The sequence below is a fragment of the Pteropus vampyrus genome, unplaced genomic scaffold (assembly GCF_000151845.1).
Source record: "Pteropus vampyrus isolate Shadow unplaced genomic scaffold, Pvam_2.0 Scaffold260, whole genome shotgun sequence".
Classification (NCBI taxonomy): domain Eukaryota; kingdom Metazoa; phylum Chordata; class Mammalia; order Chiroptera; family Pteropodidae; genus Pteropus; species Pteropus vampyrus.
Genome location: NW_011889041.1, coordinates 1557345 through 1575642, shown reverse-complemented (window position 1 = coordinate 1575642; position 18298 = coordinate 1557345). Strand labels below are relative to the sequence as shown.

Genomic DNA, 18298 nt, shown 5'->3' with positions numbered 1-18298 from the left:
TAAAAACATACATTATAGTCCAAGATGAAAATATATAACAGCTAAAACTACTAATTGTAGTTTACAAAATAATATCTTTGATAAATTAAGTACATATTTTTACAAATCAGAAAGTCAGTTAATTTGGCTAAAAGCACCTGAAGTTTATACTTTGGATGTTTGTCATACTTACCATATATAAATGATTTAGTTTTTTAAACATTTAAAGAGGATCTAAATATTTAGGTCTTCTGGATAACAGAAAGGTAAATAAAATATAGTTTCACTCCTTGAAAAGACTTCATCTAACATTGCAGATATTATATACTTAATAAAAAGGTATTTTAATCTATTCAACCATATTTGGTAGAGAAATTTGCTTTAATGTCGAAAACAAAAATGGGTCCACTAACTACTATACAAGCACTGGTGCTGGGGGAATAGGTGAAGGACGTAAGAGAAACAAGTATGTGAAAAGTTTCGCCATTTGTAAAAACTGAGCATCCATCCCAAAAACTAAGAACTGATCTACCTTATGATCCAGCAATCTCTCTACTGGGTAATTACTCTAAAGACTTGAAAACCCATATTCGAGAAGATATTTGCAAACTGATGTTCATAGCAGCATTATTCACAGTGTCCAGGACATGGAAGCAACTGAAGTGTCCTACGATAGATGATTGGCTAAAGAAGCTGCGGTACATATATTTGATGGAATACTCAGCCATAAGAAGAGATGAAATACTGCCATTTGCGACAACATGGATGGACCACGAGATAATCATGCCAGACAGAAAAAGTTGAAAATCATGTAATATGACTTTTATCTGGGATATAAACTTAAAAGCAACAAATGAATAGGACAGACAGAGACTCGTGGACATGGACTATAGACTAGTGGTTACCAGCGGGTAGGAGGTTGGAGAGGAGCGGGGAGGTAGATGGGATAAAGGGGATCAAATACATGGTAACTGAAGGAAACTGGACTTTGGGTGATAACACACAATAGAATATTAAATTATTATGTATACCTGAAAATTATATAATTGTATTAACCAATGTTACCTCAATAAACTTAATTTTTTTAAAAAAGTAAGCATCCATCTTTAAATCAAATAGGTAAAAAGGTCAATTTTTAAGATTAGAGGCATTTAAATTGTTTTTTCCCTATAAGAGACAAATACTTAGCTATATGACAGAGACTGAGATAGGTATATATAAAGGTAGATACAGATATAGATTGATATGTATATATTGATACACACAGATTTTTAAACAAAATAATCCCCCATGTTTTCACAATATTAATTCTGACCAGGAATGCCTTTTATCTATCCAAATCTCACTTGACCTCAAATCTACCTCCAACACAAAGACTATTATCATTATTACTAACTCCTGAACTAGAACTTTACAAACTTGTGTTTTTAATAAAATTGCAAGAAAAGATTGTGGGGGGAGGGGAAGCGATGCAAATAGAAAGCAGAATGAAGAAACGACTTTTCAGAGGAATACAGCAATGAAGAATGAAAATGTGGCCTAGACAGTGCCCTTGGAACTGTCATAATACTTTGCCCCTCTTTCTCCCACCATGGTGTTTACTACCTTGCAAGTATCAAGACAGCCAGAGCACAGCTCTTCCTCTCTCTAGAAATATCAGCTCCTTCTATCAAAAATGTGTTTGGAACTCACAGCTCTAGTCCCTGCATCACTTCCTAGAAACAATAGCTTTTGTTTACATTTCATATTTTTCAGAGAGCTTTTCCATTTTTGTTATTACTTGGCTTTCATATAAATTATATGAAAAAAAGTTTAAGACTATAAACTTCTATGAACTAGAGTAATGTTTTAAATTATCTTCATATAAAATTCTCTTTACATAAAGTCTGATTTTAGAATGAATGTTTTGGGAACTAGATCTGCCAAAATTATTTTCTGTAAGAAAACATTAAAAATGGTTCATCAAGATGGTTCGTTCCAGGAGAAGAAATTTAAAAACACCTGAGAGTTCATTTAGGCATGAATTCTCATCACTCAGAAAAGGAAGACTGTCCAAAAGGGAAGACGGTAAACTTCTGGTAATTTAAAGATGTCTTGCCTATTGAATGATTATGATTAGGCTTTACTCTGTTGAAAAATATGCAAATATTCAGAAATATTCTGGATGGTCTCATTAAAGTATCTCCATGTCATTGACCCTCAAGGCTCACAAAATCAACTATTTATAGGTTCAGAAAGATAACCTGGATGTCCGAGGCAGCTAGGTATATGAATAAAGAGTGCAGCTAGGTATATGAATAAAGAGTTTAAGGCATTCACATGTACTTAGTTTTTAAGTATAGTTTCGATCAAGCAAAATATTTCCAGAGGTTACATTAGGCTCACCTGTATATAGCCAATTTGCATCTCCTACTTTAACAACAGAGACCAGCAAGAAGAAACTGGGATTCTATATGTTGCCTTTAGTGTTAGGGCTACAAGCAGACTTAGCTATCACTTTCACATCAGAATTTCTGTTAAAATGATATTATCCAAATATATGATTTTGCTTTATCTCTTTTAAATACCATCTGTTACATGAGAGTGACCTATAAAGTTGTGGGTCTGCACAGTCTAACCCCTTGATTGATCAGGAAAAATAAAACAAAACAAAAATAAAAGCTAAACTTGGAAAAGAATAGACGAGGAGAGAATAAAGGGTCAGGGAAAGTTACAGCATAGAGTGAATAAGCATAAAGAAAGCCAAAAGACTTGGAGGCGTTCAGAGCTAATGAAAAAAACAAGAACACAGGGTCGGGGGAGGGAAGGATGTGAAAGCCAGCTGGAGTAAGAGAAAGCAAGGAATACAAGAGCCAACAGAAATCCAAGGACAGAAAGTATTGGAGATTGAAGGGAACAGGAAATTTATTGGAAACCTAGTTGTTTTTCCTTTTGTATCCAATGCAATTCTATTCCAGGCAGAACTCTAGTCTCAACCTCAAAGAGGACAGAAGGGAAGCTGAAACTCATAAGAGTCTTTCATGGGCAAGAGCCAGGAGTTCTGGAAAGATAGTTTAGAGGAAATTTGATAGGACAGCAGGCCCTCTGACAGCAGATAGAGAGATAGAAGGGTGGCAGCATCACCCAGCACAGTGTTTTTTTAAAATTAGGTGAAGAAAAAACAATGATAGTTGGGCTTCGACTCATAGCTACTGAATCAGAATGTCCAGCACATTTAATAAACACCTCAAGTGATTCCTATTACTAGGAAAGTTTAGGAAGCACTGGTGTAGTGGTGAAACTAGCTCTGGAATTGCCTGAACTCAATTCCTAGCTCTGCTATTCATTAGTTGTTGTCCATGAATAAGTTATTTAACCTTTCTGCATCTCAATTACTAAATCTATGAAATGGATTGCTGTGAAGATTAAATGAGTTATTGCATTTAAGCGGTTAAGCAGTGCCCAGTACAAACTGAACACTCAACAGTGGTGGCTGTATAAAAGTTCTTTGAACAAAGAACACATACAAAATAACATTTTAACTGATTAAAAATAAAATATGAGGAAAATACAAAAAGGCTGCATTTTATAAAATACCAAGGAGCATACTTTCTAATGGCACAGAGACCTAGCCACAACCTTCAGTGTTTTTGCCCCTTGTCTCAGTATTCATGAGCCAGGCATTTCTCTTTGGAAATTAACATGTGAACGGCCTTAACAAAAAGTTCTTCCCCCACGCCCCTCCCTCAAAGCATATATGAGTCAATTCAAATTAAAAAACTAAAGTCTGATCAAATCAAGATCTAAAGTCACCATGCTGTTGGAATGCAATAAATCCAGGACTTGGCTGATGCTAAGACCCACATCCATCACAAGCTGTTGAGGATCATTCAGCTGGTAACCTATATTATTTCATAGTTCTGTTCTCTTTAATCATTTCTCAATATATTAGTCCCAACAATCATCTACTTCTGTAGAACCCCACATAGTTCTCTGCCTTTTCTGTTATGCCAAAACTCAAGTCTCCTTTATTTTTCCAGCTGTAAACTCAGTTTTATATTAATAAGCTGCACCACTTCTCAATCTCTTTACTGAACATTCCATCATCTTCTGGACTTAAATGAAACCTTGATCACCCTTGTGAAAAGTGCCTGACCTGTGACCCTCTCATGTAGAGACTGTTTAGTCTCCTATACCTTGTTTAGTGAGTAGAAGTATGGATGGCATATTTAGTTTCCATTACTTCTTGAAGAGTGTTACTCTTTTAGACTTGTATAAAAACTCCTGCTCCTTTGAGATCTATGTAATTTGGCCACATTGTCCTTTATTCCTGCTGGAGGACACATATTCCTTATATACCAAGGCCATTAGAACTTAGTTCACTATCATTTCCTTTACCTCAAATTTTGTCACTATTCTATGGAGTATTCAATCCATCCAATATTTGATTTCCAGTAAAATTCACTGGAATTTTACTCCATTCCAGCCATTAATTTACATGGTGATACAAAGGGCTTATTATTACTTGTGACTGCTCACTTATTAAATTGCTGACCATAAATACCTATATTTTCAACTTTCTAAGTCTGTTGTGCCCATAACTAAAATTTTTGGTTTCAACAGTACTATACAAGTCTTTGGAACTCTCTACTTTCACTTTATCTGTCAGATATCATATATCAACAAAGAAGGTCTTGAGTATGGCAATGTACCTGGAACACGCTATTTGAGAAACCATGATGTAATAATTATGAAACAGACTTTCTCAAGATGAATGAGTGCATTCTGTGAAATACATCTTTTGCTTTATATATCATTGATTGAGATATAAAATAAGAATATCAAAAAGTATAAACAGCCTCAAAGTTAATATAAAATGGTGAGGCTGATAAATATGGCAGAAAATAGGATAAATATATCAACAGTCACATCACACTTAAGTTAAATTCACCTAATTAGGAATTGAGACAATTAGATAAGTAGTTTAACAGAGATACATTGAAAGCAAAATAATAAAGAACATGTATTGTCTTAAGGCACTCACTTTTTAAAAGATAAAATTACATGAGATAAATACTTGAAGAAAATTAAAATACTAATTCAGAACTCAGTAAAATATTTTTTTTCAAAAAATAAAAATCAGTTGTTACGTCACAAATATGTACACAGATATAAACATATGCATATAGACAAGAAGATCAACAAACCTACAAGATGCTTTTTGAATAAATTTGATACAATATGTAGATTTCTAAAAAAGTTTATTGAGTGAATGAGAATGATTAAGAATGAATGTGCTGGGAATGAAATAAGGCAAAGCAAAAGATAAAATTACAAAAAAGTCAAGAAAGTATGTTTACCAACTTTACACCATAAAATGGAAAGATTTGAAGTAAACATATAAAGCTAAATATTATTTAAAAAACTATATTCATTAATTTATTCAACAAATTTTATTAAACTATGTTACACATAAAGAAGTAAATCGCATATTGGTCCTCTACAGCCAGATATTGAAGTTGGGCATAATATTATTTTTTAGATTAGATTAAAACTATCTTCTCTTTTATAATATTTATTTATTGTGAAAACCATCTGAATAGTCTGTTTTTCCATAAAATATTATTTTTTATGAAGCAGCCAATTTTTTAATTTCTTTTTTGAACTTTAAATTGTTACTCTATAAAACTTCCAGCTATAAGATGAATAGGTTTTAGGAATCTAACGCATAATGATTATAGTTAATAATACTGTATCACCTACTTAAAATCAGCTAAGAGAGTAGATCTTATGTTCTGGCCACAAAAAAAAAAAATTGTAATTATGTGATGTGACAGGTGTTAGCTAACACTTTGGTGGTAATCATTTTGAAAAAATATAAGTGTATCAAACTGCACACCTTAAACTTACACAATGTTATATGTCAATTATATCTCAACAAAACTGTGAAAATAAAAAAATAATACTCTAAATAGTTTTCATCTTACCTTGACAGTAACCACTATAATTTTTTTTGTAATATGGTAAATATACATTTTACAATTCAGATTATATTGCATAATTCACATTTTCTACATTGTCCTTGTTATTATGTTAATCTTTCAACTAGCTTATTCAGAACAAATTTCTTACTGAGAACAATCAGAAATTCTGGGCAAAATATTAATGAAAAACAGTTGTTTGACAGCCTACAGTTGCCAAGGTAGTGAGTACTTCAGTGGCCAATATATCATACAGAAGAGAAACATAAAACAGTGATACCAACACTCAGCATGCCTTTCCTCTTGAGACATTTGCCAATTCTATATTAGCAGCCGGGAAGATCATCAGAGCTTCCAGGAACCTCAGAGGCTAAGGAAGAAATATTTTGAATTCAGTTCCCAATAAAGGAGAGATACCCTGCTAAATACCCTAGGCCTTTAAGTTAGAATCCCTGAAGAGCTACAAAATGAAAGTAGGGGTAAAGAGAAAAAGGCAAGCCCTCGGAAATGAAGTAGGGCCAGTTCCAAATCAGCTAAGTATCTAATTAGCTTAAGGTAAGCTATCCTTAAACTTCCTGCCTACTAGAAGTAAAAGATAATCCTTGCTGTACCTCACACCTGTCAGAAAGGCTATTATCAAAAAAGAAAAGAAATAACAAGTGTTGGTGAGGATGTGGAGAAAAGAGAACATTTGTGTACTATGGTAATGTAAATTAGTGCATCTTCTATGAAAACAGTATAGAGAATCCTCAAAAAATTAAAAATAAAACTACCACTGGGCTCAGCAATTCCACTTCTAGGTATTTATCCAAAGGAAATAACTACCTTGAAACTGCAGCATTATTTACAAGCTAAGACATGAAAACCACCTAAGTGTCCATCAACAAGTGAATGGCTAAAGAAAGTATAGTATATACAAACATGAGATACTATTCGGCCATAATAAAAGAAGGAATTCTTGTCATCTGTGACAAGATGGATGGAACTTGAGTGCATTATATTAACAGAATAAGTCAAACAAAGAAAGACAAATACTGTATATCATACTTATATGTGAAATCTAAAACAAACTCCTGGATACAAGTAACAGAAGGTAATTGCCAAAGACAGGGAGTGAGGAGTAAGTGATATGGGAAGAAAAAAATGATAATCCTCTCTGAAGAAGGATAATATCACTCAGATCCTCAAAGTATGTCTATATATTTTTTCACATCAGGTATAAACATAAACTCAAAACTGAGTAGGCATTCCAGGAGGAAAGATATATGAAAAAGATCCACAGGATTCTAAATATTAAAGTTATCAGACATGGAACTTAAAATAACTGATAAACATTCAAGTATTTATGATAAGATGGAGAACTGTGGCAGAGAACTAAAAACTGGTTTTAAAAATCACACAAATGTGTTAACGCAAAAATATAACTAAAATTAATAACGCAATAAATTAGAATTACAGCCAATTAGAGAAAGCTTAAGGAGGAATTAGTGAAATGGAATACAGGTGAGAAAAATATTCAGATTGAACATGGAGAGAAAAGATGAAAAATACAAAAAATGAGTTTAAGAAGTATCTTGGAAACAGGGAAAGTTCTGAGATTCTTCAAACTACCGGCCCAAGTGGAGGATTAAAAAAGAAATAGAAGCAATACTGAAAGAGAAATGGTTGAAAAGTTTCCAAAACATTTGAAAGCCAACAATCATCAAGCCATAAGTCCAAGAAGTGCTATGAACCATTAGCAGATACAAAGAAAAATAAATCTAGATACATCATTGTCATACTGTTGGAAATTAAAAACAATGAAAAGAGAACTAAAGATACAGTATCATCAAAGAACCAAAAATAAGACTTACAGCTGATTTCACTGTGTCTGGCATTCATTGCATCTGCTGAGAAATCTGCATTTTTTTACTGTTATCATTCTTTATATGTAATGTATATTTATAGTCAATATTCAACTTTTATTTATGCACATTATATATGTGTATAATGTATGTATATGAGTCAAAATAAATGTAATTTCAAAGAAAAACTGAAACAATGCCATCAGCAAATTTTTACTAAAGAAAATATTAAACAAATACTTCTGTTTAAAGAAAAATAATTTCAGGTGGAAAGGTCAAAATGAAGAAGTGAAGAGCAAAGGAAAGAAAAATATGCCCATAAATATAAATGTGTATATATGAAAGAAGCATACCATATAATTAATATATACAACAACAATATGAAAAGCAAAAGGCAGTAAATAGATTTAATCAAATGCATTTTTAATAGCTGCAAAAGTGCTAATTTATATATTTTAATAAGTTCAGGTTGTGTGTTAACATAGCAACTAAGAATACAGTAAAAACAATATATAATTAACAAGCTAATGCAGGAGAAAAATAAATAATAAAAATACATAATTTCAAAAAAAAGCCATAAAAGGAGAAAAAAAAAGTGAGAAAAGGAACCAAGAACATCTGAGACAAACAGAAAATAAATAGTGGAATGGTGCTTTGGTTCATTTCTGAAAATTCTCCCCAGTCATTCTAAGGTATTTAGTAAATGTATTAACAGCCGTATAGTTGCAAACTTAAAAGTATATAGTCGCATTATTCTCTAATTAAATTTAAGCAGAAATATAATACATTTAGGTTAATTCCAGAGACTCTAACACCAAGGACTCTACTTTGAATTATAATTTTTGCTGACAGCGAATGTAACTTAAAGAATCAGGATATAATGTAAAATAACTATAAATCTAATCTGACAATCTACAATTTTGCTTTTCTAAATCTAATATATTTAAAACACTGTGTTAGAATTTAGATCCTTGGGAATTTTATCATTGCAATGGGGTCTTGATATATGATGAAATTTAGCTACTGCTTAAGCAACACTTGGAAATCAAAAAATGACTGCTCTATCAGGAAAGTTAAATATAATCAAAACTTTAAAATATACTAATTAAGCCAGCTCACTATACTCATTTTAATAAGGACAAACAGAGAAAATAAAACAGGCACTGAGAGATAGCTTGAACTACAGAATAATTAATTTTAATCTCTCAGTCTATTAAGGTTATCTTTTGCAAAACCAGTATCATTAGCAAAAAAACTAGAGACTCAAAGAATTTAATTAGTAGAGCTGTTGTAGTCTAAACCTTTCATGCACACTGACACATGTTTTTATAGGGTGATAAACCCCAAATGTGTGCATTTGTATTTATACATACACACTCCCAATATTTAATTTTATCCTATCATTTATCAGGGATACCTTATTATCTCTAATGTGTAAACTGAAAATTTAAGATGCGGCCAGTTATTCCCTGCACACAATCACAGAATAAATTGATAACAGAAAAAGGTCTAGGTTTCCAATCTTCTACTGTCCAGTACAGGCTTCTTTCATAATACAGTCTGTCCCAACTTCAACTGAAATATTTCAAATCACAGGGATTCCGTTCAGGATATTCTCTGCCAGATTTAATGCTAAACAATTGGTTAAGTACCATGCTGCATTTTCACAACCTCCAGAATCCATTTTCAACTGTTCTACACATCAAAGCATGAATAAATTTTATACGATGAACAGTAAGATACAAACAATAATAATATCCATCACCAAGACCAAACTCTATCAACATCATGTATTCATCCTCATCACTATAGCATTCACTTAATAAATATTTATCGTTGTACTATAATACACCAATCATTGGTTTGAACCCTGAGGAGAGCTTAGAAGGATTTCATGGTCCCCATAAGCATGAGATACTTAAGGCCTAGAATGGTAAACATTCATTCATTTGTTCATTCAACAAGTATTTACTGCAAATCAAAAGCTAACTAGACATTGTTAGATGCTGAGAATACTGTGGTGGATTTTTTTTTTCTTATATGATACTTGGAGTCTAGTAGGGAATTAAACAGCATCACAAAAATAAATATATAATTTATATTACATATAATGATTAGTATACTGTGCAATATATAACAAGGCTGCTTGCCTTGAGAGTCTGAAAAAGAACATTTGAGTTGAGATCTGAAGAGTGACTAGAAGTTAGCTGAAAGAAGTTAGAAGAGGGGAAAACAAGCAAGGACTGTGTTTTCAGAGGAAACATTATTAGAGAACTCTTATTCTTGCCACTGTGGCAAGAATAAGAGAATAACTTAGATGGTATTGCAGAGGGAGGCAATGAAAAGACGAAATGAAGCTTCAGAAAATACGTTAAAAGTGTTGATGTTCATTCCTAAAAGCAATGAGAATTCATAGAAGGTTGTGAAACAAGGGAAGGGCATGATTCTACTTAATTAAGAACATCTCCCAACTAGCTTTATAGACGGGTTGAAGAAGGATTGCAATTGTTTACGAGTCCATATGAAAGATAATGCCATTTTAAAATTGGTAGAAGCAGTAAAGTTGAAAAAAATAGATGGATTTGAGAGAAATTCAAGGGTAAAATACAGGACTCAGTCATACTTTAGATGTGGGGATATGAAAATAAAGAGCTCTTAGTTTATGGCTTGTAGGACTGAACGAATTGTGAAGATGTTCCCTGTGATAGGAAATGTTGGAGAAGGTCTGGGGTTACCAGGGGGAGAACGTGAATCTAATTTTGGAAATGTTGAGTTTGAATTGCTTTTGAGATATCCAAGTGACAATGTCAAGTGAGTAGTTGAACATCTAGACTGGAGCTTAAGACAGAAATGAGAATATAAATCTGGGAAACTAATAGGTAAACAGTAACCAAAACTGTGAGTGTGGATAATAAGACATGAGGCACCTGAACATTTAGACAGATATAGGCCACTGAGTCATTCTGGTTCCAGACTGAGGAACCAGAGAAGCAGGACTTAAAGCGCTAAGGGTGTTATTAAGCAGAAGCCAAGAAAGGAGGTAAATTTCCAAGAGTCAAGTGTCAGGTGTCAATGCTGCTGTGAGTTCAAAAAGGACAACACATAAAAAATTACAATTCAACAAGATTGAGTAGAAAACAGAATTATATATAAAATGCCATGAGAGCACGAAAATGGGCATTAACTCTGGAGGGTCAAAAGTGATACATAAGCTGTGTTAGATGAATGAATAGGTGTTTTTTTCCAGGCAAATAGCTGGGGGATAAAAAGGCAAAATTTTGAAAAGGTATAGCTATTTCTCAAAAAGGAACAAAAAGTCTTTATTAGTCTGATGGATGTCAAAAATCTTATTCCTCCCATTCCTTGATAAGTCATCCTAGTCATTTTCAATTACCCTTCTTCGACATTTTAACAGGGCAAAGCAGACATCCTCACATAGCAGTCTAACTTCAATCACTGCCTTCGAATGCCACAAAATCAGAACATGGAAGGGGAGAGAGAAATCCAATGTGAACCCAGCAACGAGAGTCGCATAAAGTCTCAGACTTAGGAAATAAAAATTAAGGACTCCTAATTATATAACAGACTAAATATGAAAGTTAAGAGAAAATTTATAATAGAAACATCAAATTAGAACGTAGGAAAATTAATTAGAAAGACCTGTGAACAAACAAGGAAAATTTTCCCTTTAGCATTGTCAGCAAGAGGCTTTGAGTCAGATGACCAAAGACCATATTTTAAATAAATAAGGTGCAAAGTGTCTTTTAAAGAATCCACAAATGTTAAATTCCAATTTGTAGAAGATTCCAGTTTCACATATTGATACAATGAACCCAGAATATACAAAATGTAAAACTACAGGGAAATGGATAATCAACATTAGAATAGCTGATTTAAAGCCACGCAGTAAAACTGTGCTTACCCACAATACAAATTATACTGCTCACAAGATAAAGCAGGAATAAACATTTTTTGCATCCCACAAAATTAAAAAATAGGTGTCCTCAAAGGGTCCCTCCCTTTTGCCATGTCTTAATATGCATGTAATTATCACTGTTATTACTCCGTGAAAGTCTAAATTTAAAGGTAAAAGTAAATTTCTTTATATATATTTTCTTCATTTATCATTTTTGGTTGAGAATGAATTAAATCACAAGTATGTGGATACTATGACGTTGCCATTGTCTAATTAAGGGGCTTTCAGGAATCACATGGGATTAAATATTGGTCTGAAATCACTATTATTTACATTGTTTTCGAGTTTATTCAAGTGTGTTGAAGCATAAATACATTAGGGATAATTAATGGCACGATGAATAATTTCATCCTACCTTGTTTTCCCAACTTTCTATATTGGCTTCGTTCCTTTTTCTACCTCACATTCTGACAAATTTGTCGTCTTTGTTACACAGTACAAGGGAACTGAAAATAAGGGTACTATCCCTGGCGGAGTGCCCACAGCTACAAATGATATTATATAATACATCCCTTTGAAGGGAAAAAAGAGTGAAGGAACGGTTTCCCTTAGGGACCTGAAAAAGGCCACAGATAGGGATTTTGCTGTGTCTGCTCTGTAGGGCGGGTCCATACGTTTACAGTAGAGAGATGATGGGTGAGGCCTAACACCACAGACTGGTGCAGGATGGGCCCTGGAGTGCGAGGTGACATTACAGGGGGAGAGGCCGGCTGGCAATGTGCAAGAGGGTGGGCACAGCCTGGGCCGCGAGGTAGTACCTGCGCGGGGTCGAGCTCCCCTGCCACTGAATCCGCGATCCAGAGATGCTCCCAGAGAAGCTGCTGGTTGCTGAGGCAATGCTTCACCGCGGATGGCATATTCCCCATGGCGGGGCCGGGGCTGTGCTCGGCGATAGGCGGGCGCCAAAAGAAGAAGGATGCGGGTCAGGTACCGCGCAGCGAAATTGCGCCAGCCCGGGAGCGCGCCCCTCTCGTGCGCGGGCAGCGGGCCCTGCTATGCTACGCGCACTGCGGCGGCGCCAAAAAGGCGGAGAGCGGGACGTGGCCGCGCCTGGAGCACGGGGTCCTGGGGCTACCTGTGGCAGATGCCGGCAACATCGGGAACCCGGAAAACAGATAAAGGAACTGAGTCAACGGATATTCAGGTGTGGCGCATTTACCACGCAATATCGAGCAAGCAGGACTGACTGCAGCTGCACACCACCCACTTAACCGATTTCTCACCTAATTCAGATCACATGTGTTTTGTGTTGGTGAGTTTGCTTATTCCCACCTACAAACTGTTGCGTTCAGTGTAGATTTGTCCAGCATTGAACTCATTTGAGTGTATGTTTGATGACAAGAAGCTCGACTTTACATATTTTGGGGCAGCTTGCAATGTTAAAACACATATATACAAGTCTAATGAAGAAGATAATATAGAAGGGACAAAATTAGGGAAGCTGTCAGAGATAATTTGATAAGTCAGTAAACAGTAAGTTGATACAAGTTAAGCACTGAAATAGAATTGAGTTGCTTAAGAGATGCATGGCACAAGTTGCCAAAACCCTATAGGCTAAATTCATTCGAACTGAAAATTCTAAAAGAATTCTTAGGACGTTAGAATAAGTCATCTTTGTGGGAAGGAGACTGAGAAGATGGTCCTGGAACTGACCATCTTCCTGTCTCCCCCTCTTTCACAAGCACATTTACATCACATCGACCCACTCTAAAACTCTTCAGGGTTCAGCAGCCTGCAACTGAATAGGCATAGCCATCAAGAATAGTCTTGTGCAGCCAAGTGTGCATGGCTAAGGATACCACTCAGCTCTACTGGTTCCTGCAGCAAAAAAAAAAAAAGGGAACTGACTGATGCCCACAGTTGCACAGACATATGAAAGGCTCTGAAGATCACCTTGTGAAACATAGTATAAACAGACTTAAATGGAATTTAACATCCAGAATAAACAAACCATCATTACTACTTGTGAAGGTAGTAAGACGACCATTAGTAATAGAAATCACGGGCTTAGGACAAAAAAAGGCAAAGAATGGAAGAGATATCATGTGGCTCCTTTAGAGTAACAGCGCTGAAAAGGGCAGGGAAGATGAGGGGAATCTTAGACCTCTCACAGCTTTGACCAATCAATGGTAGTTAACTTGGAGAACATGCTCTGAGCAGCCAAAGCAAACTCAAGCAATTATTAGACTCCTTTAAAACTCTCTAAAGCACTAAAAATTTTAATTGTTACTTATCTGAATATGACTATTTTATAAGAATATATTCATAGAGCTAAATCTCTTATATATTGTTTTCAGCAGAGCTCAACTGTTATTTTCCCACCACAGTTGAAATGGGCATACAGTTTTCATCAATACCTACTACCATTTTTTCTCTCCCTGTTGTAATTCTATAACAGGGAACATGGCTTTTTGAAAGAATTTAAAAGAAACCAATTTGAACAGCAAGAACTTAGTAAGGTAACCATAATGGAGTCAGTCGTTCAAAACTGGAAAAAAATTGACAGTTAATGTTGAAGCCTAAACTTTGAAGAATATGATCTTTAAGGTAAACCAAATATGTATGATCCTCTGCAACTAAGAAAAAGAACACCTAGAAATAAATTTCACTGCTAAATAGTTTTCTAAATAAAAAAGTTTTTCAGAAAATTTCATATCCCAATTAATTTACCATAGTAATATAACTTTTAAAATATTCTTATAAATATGAAAATATTTCTTGATGCAGTTTATTTTAATGTGTCATATGGAAAAATGCTATAATCTAAAAATTTGAAATATAATTCCTGTAGATAGCAAAACCATGAGCAATGATAAATACAAAATATCTCAAGAATATTTAACCTTAGGAATAAAAGGGAGTAAAAATCACTGTGCTTTTGCTGGAAAGTACAGTACTACGTGAAATTGCAAATCTAAAAAGCTCCAGGTTTGGTAAGTAATGTGCTCTCTCTCCCCATATGATAGATTAGGAAACTTGGGCTCCATCTGAACAGAAAAGGAATCACTAGTTAAAAATCATATGTTAGTGGCATATTCTGATCTACACTCCATATTATTCTCACTGCCTCATAGAACTAAGACATTTGCATTTCATTGCATTTCAGTTGTTCAGTCAGAGGAAGATAAAAATTGATTGCAAATTAAGAAACTAAATTCCCTGTTTTCTCTGGTGACTTTAAGTCACTTTTAAGTTAGATGCAAAACATTCAATTCTACCTATCTCTCTTGAATTGTTCTTGACTTCCATCTCCTTAACTTCTCACTCCAAATCCAATCTGTCAATAGGAGATGTTAGTTACGCATATTGGACCCATACAAGGTCTCTCTCTGTTCTTCTATTGACTTCTCTCTGCTGTACTTCTCTTTGAAATGCAACCCATAGTACAGTAGAGGAGAGCCTAAGTGCTGGTTTTAGATTACCTGCAGTGGGAATATGACCTCACCAGTTACTGAGTGACCTTTGGCAAATTCTTTGGCTTTATCTATAAGAGGGTGATGATAAAAGTTCTCACCTGACAGAGCTGTTACAAAGATTAAATGAGTTAGAATACATAAAGTGCTCAACACATGGTCTCTGGCTTATAGTAGGAACTCAATAAATGCTAGCTATTATTACTACAGTAGCCTAGTTTTCTGTTTCAGTTTGCATTCACAAATCTACACCGTACAGCCTGAGCAATTTTCGAAAATACATATATCACCAATACTTCTAAGCTTAAAATTCTTTGAGATTTCTCACAACCTTTGCAAAGAAGAGAGGCAAGTCTCATATCAGCTTAGTCCTCTGTATTTACTAGAATTCTAACTCTAATTTTTTCTATGATTATTGCATTTGCACATATTTTTAAATATATTCTGGAGTTCCTATCTCTTCTAGGAAAGTAAAGGTAGAAGCCAAGAGATGCTGAACTGGACTAAAAACATTAAATTTAACTCAGAGAGCCTGAGAATTTTACAATATAGTTCTGATATCTTGAGAAATCCACAAGAAAGAAAACTAAACTGAAGCCACATACTCTCTATACCCACTCCCATTCTTCTCTCTCTCAGTATAAAATGACAACAATAAATTACAGAACTGTGCTTTGCTTATATCCTAAACAAAGACTGTCAAAAACAGAATGGGAGGGGTTCATATTCCAGAGACCAGTCAACTCAAAACTAGGTAGACTGTCCATATCAGTCCTCTCAAGTGCCAAGTCCTTTGGGGAGAAGAGTACAGGTAAAACAGGCTATCTTGTGAGTCCCTTTGTCCCCAAAGATGACTACTTAAGGGTCTGTATGATGGCAGGATGGATAAAATCAGAAGCAAATGTAAAAATCAAAACTGTAATAGTAATAAGTGCCAAAATGGCATGTTGCCCGGGTACCTACTGGGCAGGGATCAAAGACACATGTGCTGAGTCTCAAACAATGATGTCATAGAACTTTGGCAAGTATCACAAAAGTAATATGCTCCAGCCTTAAACAATAAAAAAGTAAAAAACGAAAACAACTTGGTTACAATACTGGATGATATCTAAGGGGAAGCAAAGCTTTCATCATCTCAGTTTTATTGCTGAAAAATTTAGATAACTTCTCACATACGTTATGTCTGGTTGATCTAAATTGATGGGAAGGATAACAGAGTGTTTAGAAAATTCTTGGCATTTGGTCACTAAAATCAAAGTTCGGTTAACAATAGTATTGTTCTGAAATAGAGCATTCTTTTGAGAATAAGTAATGAGATCTATTTTACCAAAGTAACACCCCACCCCAGGTGATAGATACCTGGCACTAGATACAGAAATCAGAACAAAGCTGCAGACCACATTTCTCCAGATGTAGGAGTCTATTTATTCTTTTACTAATTCTGAAGATTCCAAAAGCACTAGCTTTGCCAAAAATATTGTGTAATAAAAGATACAGACATCGACTGTTATTAGTTCATTAGATGGCTGCAGTGTACATAATTTTTGCCAATAGATATAAAAGTATCTTTTAATTCCATTACCTACAAACTCAGACTCTATTTGTAAAATGTCTTTATCAGTTAGTTGATACATTTTGATGGATTATAGTAAACATGACCTTAACAAGTAAACTATATTAACGCTTACCCATGGGCAGTATCATTTTTTTGAATCTGGATCTAGTACCACTGAATGAGAAGACAAGTCAATATCGATTACAAGTACAAGGCACTTAGTGTTTTGTATTGCACATAGTAGGTGCTCGATAAATTTTAGGTTTCTTTTCCTCTTATTGAATCAAATCGGTCCATAATTAAGAATAGTATATGTGATATTGCCCAAGTTTTAAAAGGAATCTGTAAAACCAAATTTAATGACTTCTATAGAACACTGGTTTAATCCACTAAAAAGAGTTTTTTTTTAATTTGATACTCAATAGCTAATGGCAAAATAAATATAAACAGATATGTAAGATATGCCTTCTTGACTTTAATGATTTCATATCCTGGTGGCGACATCTGAAGAAAATTAATTGGAAATATTAGATGTAGCAGACACATTTTAATCAGAGAAATGTAAAAAATTAAGTGCTAAAGTTGTATAATCTAGATAAAACATTATTGCAAAATTTGCATGTTCATTAAATGTTTATTGAGTAATTAATTATATGTAGTTACTATTATGTAGGGCACTACACTAATATGTGGGGAGTAATGGTGAACAAGGCAGTCTTAACACACAAAAAACTTTAATTTAGTAGTGAAAAATAAAGTTGTTCAATTATCTACAACAGAGCAGTATGTTGATGAGTGCCAAGTGATAATATAAGTTGAGAACCATAGAAGCATAGTGAATAGACTCTACGTTCAGCTGGGAAAATAAGAGAAGATATCAGGAAGGAGGCCACATTTGAGAGAGTTGGGAAGACTAAGCCTCTCACATTGAAGGAAAGGAACAGAGGAGAGAAAAGAAAGATTAATTGATAATAGGCTGCATTACTACCAAGAACTATCAAGACATAGAAATAACTTTCAAAAAAAAAATCTTCATAAAATAATCTGAGTTGACATTTTTATCTCCATGATTATTTCACTGTGAATAGTATAAGTAAAATGATCATTTTCAAGTTTGCCACAGATGAAAATAAACACATAAATCTAACAGAGGTGTCAAAGAAACTGATTTTAAAGTGTTTATTTTGCAAGTCAGACTTTTATAGAGAGCTTTACATTTTTTAAAATTGTATCATACCTGTTCTTCATGGGCAGGAGAAGGAAAGTCACTAGATGTATGAAGCACTTTACTGGGTATTTTAACTATGTATATGAGTTATTAACCCCATTTAACAGGTGAAGAAACTGAAGCTAACAGACCTTGAACTACACTGAAGTAAAAGAGAAGTATAAGGATAGACTCAAATTTGTGTCTGTCAAAATCTTTGCTCTTTCTTTTCCATCTCATGATTTTCAAGAATAAATAATAATAATAATAAAAAGGTTTACACACAGGGTCATTTGTTCCTCTTAACATCATATAGAAAAGGGAATTCTTACTCAGAGAGGTTAAAATGTTTCCAAGGGAGGTG

The 18298-nt window shown here is 34.3% G+C and overlaps 1 protein-coding gene across 4 annotated transcripts in view; it reads right to left on the bottom strand.

The window, feature by feature from the left end:
* Positions 1-12779, bottom strand: part of HMGCLL1 (3-hydroxymethyl-3-methylglutaryl-CoA lyase like 1) — a 167379-nt gene extending 154600 nt beyond the window's left edge. The window contains exons 1-2 of one of the 4 annotated variants that reach the window (XM_011375016.1): positions 12522-12625; positions 627-663 (exon numbers count right to left, since the gene is read on the bottom strand). In XM_011375016.1, coding sequence (XP_011373318.1) covers positions 627-663; positions 12522-12625 — 141 coding nt within the window. Of the gene's footprint in view, positions 1-626; positions 664-12517 lie in introns of all 4 variants that reach the window. The other 3 variants (XM_011375015.1, XM_011375019.1, XM_011375017.1) reach the window with 3 other exon arrangements.
* Positions 12780-18298: the final 5519 nt, after the last annotated feature.